We start from the raw sequence: 6,433 nt of genomic DNA, 5'->3' as shown, positions 1-6,433 counted from the left end.
GCTCGTTGCCGGGGCTACGCAGCGAGTGGGCCGGGCCTACGGAGGAATCCGTCCCCCTGTGGTCATGTGGTGGTGGCTAAAAACCCGAGAGTGGTTGTGGTTGTAGTATGTCTGCGTAGGGTTGGAAGGGAGCTTAGAATTCCAACCCTGTGCTGTGAGCAGGGCTGCCCCCACCAGCTCAGGTTGCTCAGGGCCCCATCCAACCTTGGACTTGAACACCACCCTCAGCTGTACTAGCACCTCACCACTCACTGAATAGAGATTTTTTTCCTAGTATCTAATAGCATTAACGACACAAGCTTTCCAAAATGTGTAGCTCATCTCCTCAGAAGGCCTCCTGTACCCCTGGACACACATAGTGTCCTGCTGTGTGGTCTAGCTTTGTGAATGGGAGTTGCTCAGTTGTGTTATATAGCTTCCCCCCAAAAAGACACAGAGGAAAACCCTATAAATCCAGAAAGAAACCCCAGAACCCACACAGGAAAAAGCAAGAAGCAAACTCAGGAATTCTGCCCCACTGCACCATTAGTGTCTCCAGAGGAGCTCTGCTTCTTGTCTTCCCACTGTTACCTCTGCCTGTGGAGATGGTAAAGGCCTCAATGGGTGCCTCAGTAGAGAACATCCACTGAGATCAACAGAAGCACTCAAAATGTTGTTGAGCAGCCTCTTGTCTCTGGGAAGGGGTCCTTTATACACCCAGGCTTTCAAGCCTTGCCATTAAAAGGCTGCTTTTTTTGATGTAAAGGGCATCCTCAGCCTGGGGACAGCTGGTGCTTTCCTCAGCAGGGCCCTTGTTGTGGGTGTGAAGCTGGAGCCACAGGTGGCTGAGTTCAGAAAGCACATTCTTCCCCTCCACAGCTACACTGTGACAGCAGGAATTTGTTAGACCAGGACATCTGCAGACCAGGATGCGGGCAGCCCGGAAATCGTGCTTGAGGGGGCACTGTGAATGGAGAAGCTACTTGAGGACTGAAGGGAGCACATCTTTCTTCAAGGCTGCTGCTTCACTCAAGAAACAGGCTTTTAAAGTCAATTCCACAGCTATATAAACCAGCAAGGAGGCACTCAATTTCAGCTTTTTGTTATAGAAGCTAGCATCGCATTCAAATTGCTGTATTTTGGGCAGAAGACTATGTACAACACCAGATTGAATCCATCTGCTCTTTTATCTGGACAGGTACATTGTCCCAGACACTTGTAGATGAAAAGCAGCAGCACAAAGAGAGGCTGCAATAATCTTCAGAGAGTTTTTATTTGTTTGAGGGCCACAGGTGATACAGTGAGCTAATTGCTACCACATCTTTGTGCTGTGCTTTAACAGCTGTTGTGTTTATCAGACGTAAGTCTACCCCCAAAAGTAGCATTTTGACAGTTTTCTACTTTTACTCAGCAAGTACAAAGTCCTGCTTAAAAGGCTGTGTTTTGAGAGCATAGCATAACAATTTAAGCATACAGATACAGCAGCAAGCTTTATACCAGTATATTAACAGCACAGAACCCCCACAGCTTGTCCTGGCATTTTTAGCATATCTGAAGGTAGAGTCACAGTCATCTGATTTGTCTAAAGCCAATGCAAAATGGGATATCTTACATCTTTAGAACTCTTCGACTTTGGGATCTTCTATGACCGCTTTCCAGTCATTTTACTTGACCTTAACCCATCTTCCCGTCTATACTTCCATTTTTTTTTTCTAATGTTAGGCAGCTTTATCTTAAATTTAAACAAGAGCCTCATGAGGCAGACAGCAAATATGCTGGAGGTCCGTGTAAGCTTGATGTAGATGAATTCTTTCAGTCTTGATAATTCATTCAGTCTCTTGATAAACTCCAGCTTTGAGTGGCTTGAGTTTTTAAAATGCTGATTGGTGTTGCTGAATGTTGTTCATTAATTGGCTGTGCAACTCCATTTCAAGTATCAGACTGTGTGCATTGTTCTCATAAAAAAATACGAAGTTAAAAAAGCAGTACACCAAATATAATGACATAAACCCAAGTGTTTGCGCACCGTATCATACAAGTAAGGTTTCGTTATTAATCTGATGACAGCACTGCAAGATTCTGCACATTGAAGCCAACTAGTGAACCATTTGTGTTAGATTACATGTTGTTTTGTGTTTAAATGCATGTTTATTAGAAGCATACAGGAGCATGCTCTTACTCAAACAGCAAAAATATACAAAAACATGTTCTAAAATATTTGAGTGCCTAAAAAGTTAAAATAATTGGTAACTAGTAATTAATGCTGTCACCTCAACCAAATCCCTGCCTATAGCTTTCTTGCTAGGCATACTGGTTTTGTTTCATTAAACAGTACTAGACTTCCAAACTATGTAAATTGAAACCAGCAGTGCTGTCTTCTTCTGGACCTACTGGAGAAGGGTTTCATTAACTGGAGAAGTGCAAGTTCCCAAGTTTCTTTGTTTATCTCAGGATCTCAGAAAATTTTGGCTTTGAACCTCTTGCTTGGTTGCTTTATTCCTAGGAGAACAACACTGTTGGGGGACGCTAGGAACTGATAGTAAATATCCCTTGCAGGAGAGAGAAAGACCTAACAATGAGACAGGGAAAAGAGGAGTAGTAATCAATAAAGTTTGTTTGCACTGAGACCTGCTGCTTCTAAACAAAAATGTGGCTTCCATGCAGGTTTATCATTTCTCTAGCCCACTAGTTTTTGTATTCATTATATAGATCACTGCAGGTGGATGGATCATTCAGGTTAATTATCCTGCAGCTTGTTTCACTGTCATTTCTTTCCACTGGCTGTAATCTATAGCCACTTCTGTTTCCTTTTTCAACTACCTGGGGTGTGAAAACAAGTTGGAGCACACTCTCTCCAGCCACTGGCAGTAACAGTGGCTGTAAGCAGATCACAGTTTCCATTCCAAGAGGCCGCTTACTTCCCAAAGTGCTTTGTCTCCACATCACCATCTCTCAGTCATGTCTGGACCTTTCCTATTCTTTTAGAGGTACATATATTGATTTTTCTGGGGGGGAAATATGCTTTATTCAGCTCCAGAAATCAACAACACATTGCTTTCTCACACTTCCTCAAATCTCAAACAACATACCATTAGTGCAACCATTAATTTCCCGGTTGACCATCCCAGTAGAATGTAGGTAACATTTAGTCAATATTCAACACTCTCAAACCTTAAGGCTTGTCCTTCATGATCAGCATAGCTGTTCCCCATTGGTAACCCAAACCGATAGGCTTCCATGCTCTCGACTGGTTCGGACTTTGTGGTGATTGGATCATGCTGGTAGAGCAATGCTGACTTGATCATTCCAAAGTCTTCCTGAATCTTCATCCCTGAATAGATAGTGCCTGAGACATTTTCAGCCACATGTGTATAGCTCTGAAGGTTTTTCATGTCACAGAGGTTGTCGGTGTATTTCAGCATGGATGGCTTGTAGGCCTGGTAGGACACCTTTGTGGTGGTTGTGATGACAGTCTGTAGCGGTGGGGCCATGGGAGAAGGACTGGGGCCGTATTTGCCAGTGTACTCACCACCATAATAAGGGTGGTTAGTGCTTGTTTGCACCTGACCACAGTCGCTCCTGTCACCACTGCCAGCTTTTCCCCAGATTGGTTTCAGTCCATAATGCCTACCAGTATGGTCAAAGCTCTTGTCAATGCTAGTCAAGGAATTGTAGTGAGATCCATTCAAACTGATAGGGTCAGCATCGAGAGGAGGATTTGCTGGATCTTTAAAACATGTTGGGTAAGGGCTGGAGCTAATGAAGGGGGGAACTCCAAACTCGTAACTACATGGCCTGGGCATGTAGATCCTAGGATTAGGGTACTTCTGGTATGGCAACAGCTGGTCCTCTTGGAAGCTGGCCGAGTCATAAGACATCTTGTAGAGGTCAGTATTTTGCGGCAAAGGGTAAGACTGAGCTGGAATTGAAAAACTGGTGTCTGTGATGATGCTGACTCTTTCTGGCACATCTATGGAGGGCAGATTTTGCATGTTACTGACATAGCCACTGCTATCATGGTATCTTCCAGCCTGGAAAGGACAAGAGCTTTAAGATTCAAGAGCGGATACTGCCTACAACGTACATCCTGACACTTGCACTACTGATCATTCCAGTCCCAAATGAATGAATGTAGCGTGGTATAAAACCTCGTGTTGCCCTGGGCTTCAGAGTATGTACTTATGGCAAGTTTTTAACTGACTCAAAACCTTGACCTACCTCTGAGTTCAGAAGCCTCTTTTTCTGGGAATTCTGAGAAGACAACATTTGCTTCTTAATTGCACTTCGTCTTGCCTCTGCCTCCAATTTACTCTCTGGTCTAGGGTGGTCATGGACTCCTTTGGCCTAAATAAGGATAATCAAAGAATGATATGTGAACTTGGAGCAGGTCAGAGAATAAAATCCACTAATAAAATGAGAGGTATCCATGACATAACTGACAGCCTTGCACAAGAGAGCTCAGAAGAGAAACTAAAGAACAAGGAAGAATTAAATTTAAAAATAAATTAGTAGAACTCAGTTGTGACTTGCAGGTAGAGAAAAGGAAGAACTGAGGGAGGAGAAGCCAGTGGTTACTGTAAAGCTGTGAAACAGAATGATGAAGGAACAAAAGCTACCCATGTCTAGGGCATTCAGAAGTAGCTGATCAGAACCAAAGGGGTGGTGGTGGGAAAGTATTATAGATTGAGTTTAATTGGTTTTCTGTGCTCTGTTCTGCTTGATAACATCCACCACTAACATGAAAACAATAGGCTTTAAAGAGGTTTCTCTCTACTTTAAAACAATGACCACCTTCTTGAAGGAGACTGAGAATCACACCCACAAAAGCCATCGACAGATGGTTTGCTACTGAAACATCAGACCTATGTATCCAAAGCTACATTCACATATGATAAAATGGTGTGTGCCGTGTGCAGTTACCTATTGCACTGTTCTAAGTGGGCCTTCATGTAGTCCCCGGTAAAACTAGGAAACTTAAACTGCTTTTAAAATGCCATTTAGAAGTTAACTTCTAACTGAGAAAGCGTCAGCAATTTTGATAAAGATCTTTTCAGTCTTTGCATTTGTACAACAGCATATCTCATTAACAGGAATGATAAATAACAGGTGAGAATTTGGAAATGTCATCAGTTTGCTTCCATTTACTGGCTGGAAGAACAGAGTTCACCAGAGTCTGGGTCAGAGCAAAAAAAACAACAACACATTCAGTAGAAGAATGTCATCCCAAAATAGAAGCTTTTTCTGAGGTTTCTGTCCTCGTGTGGCTTTAAAAACAAAAGCAAGACATCAATATGAAGTTTCAAAACAATTTTCTAAATATTGGTGGTTTTTTTCCAGCAAGTTTTAAAATATTTTAAAAAATGTTATTTTCCACATGAAGCAAAATATTTATATTTGATCTTGAGCAATTTCAGTGAGACTTTTGTCATTTTTTAATCTTAGTAGAAAATAAATCCCAAGTCCTTGGTGAGGTTGTCATCGGACGTGTGCCAAGGTGTAGAACAAATCCTTCATTCCCATTTGCGTAATGTAATCAAAAGAAATTTAGACATTTATAATGATGGGATAGCAAAGATGGAATATGTTAGCACTCAAATATAGCTTTTTAAAAATACAGCCAAGCATTTCTGTTTTATTTGTTGTGGCCACGTTTATAATACAGAAGAATCCAGGCACAGACCAGAACTCTACTATGCTCATCCTGTCTGTGCACTTATACGTATATATAATATGAAATGTGTGCTTTTTACCTGGAAAAATATTGCTTTGCCATCAAGCCTCCAGAAGTTGGTGACAGGATAGCCACTGTGCCCGCGGCAAGGGATGAGCTGGAGGGCTGCATTGCAGTTTGGACAGGCTTTCTCTGCAAGTAAATATGGAGAAAACACTGGTTTGGAGGGAAGGCAGAGTGCAGAGTAACAAGCATAACTGAACGGTAAAGACTAGAGCTGTATACTTAATAAAAGCTAGTGACTGAGAGCATCGTAGGCCCATTTGTTCTCAGTTATTTACAGGCAAACACTGACAAAATTTGGAACTAAATACATCCCCCGCACTCTTCACAATGAATGCAAATATGTGCAATTCTTGCAAAGCAAACTTTCAAGAAGGCAAGGCTGATCTCTGTTCAAAAATCAGGCCTAGCTGAGGGAATTAGGTCCCCTCTGTCCCCCCTCACTTTGCTGCTTCTGCCGCGCCTTGTCGCAGATGGCGGGCCGCAGCTGCAGCCTGGCACCGCCGGGCAAGGCACAGCTCCCCGCGCACACCACCACGCCAAGGCAGGACTTCTTCAGGATCTGGCAGTTGTGGTTGTTGGTGTTGCGCATGGCCCAGCCGCTCAGGTGCCTTTGGGCATTCTTCTCCTCGCTGGAGTAGATGAGGCGCACATAGCCGTCTGGCCACTCCTGGAAGGCATCGAAATGCTCGGGTTCCTATGACAGGGGAGAGTAAAAGG

The 6,433-nt window shown here is 43.1% G+C and overlaps 1 protein-coding gene across 1 annotated transcript in view; it reads right to left on the bottom strand.

Moving 5' to 3' along the window:
• Window positions 1-1,450: 1,450 nt before the first annotated feature.
• GCM2 (GCM transcription factor 2) overlaps window positions 1,451-6,433 on the bottom strand; it is a 6,196-nt gene continuing 1,213 nt past the window's right edge. Inside the window, exons 2-5 of the mRNA XM_015854611.3 lie at window positions 6,158-6,410; window positions 5,730-5,842; window positions 4,198-4,323; window positions 1,451-4,010 (exon numbers count right to left, since the gene is read on the bottom strand). Coding sequence (XP_015710097.2) covers window positions 3,129-4,010; window positions 4,198-4,323; window positions 5,730-5,842; window positions 6,158-6,410 — 1,374 coding nt within the window. The 3' untranslated portion in view covers window positions 1,451-3,128. The remainder of the gene's footprint in view (window positions 4,011-4,197; window positions 4,324-5,729; window positions 5,843-6,157; window positions 6,411-6,433) is intronic.

This window comes from Coturnix japonica, chromosome 2 (assembly GCF_054131305.1).
Source record: "Coturnix japonica strain WE chromosome 2, WE-NBRP24, whole genome shotgun sequence".
Classification (NCBI taxonomy): domain Eukaryota; kingdom Metazoa; phylum Chordata; class Aves; order Galliformes; family Phasianidae; genus Coturnix; species Coturnix japonica.
This window is presented reverse-complemented; position numbering and strand designations above follow the sequence as displayed.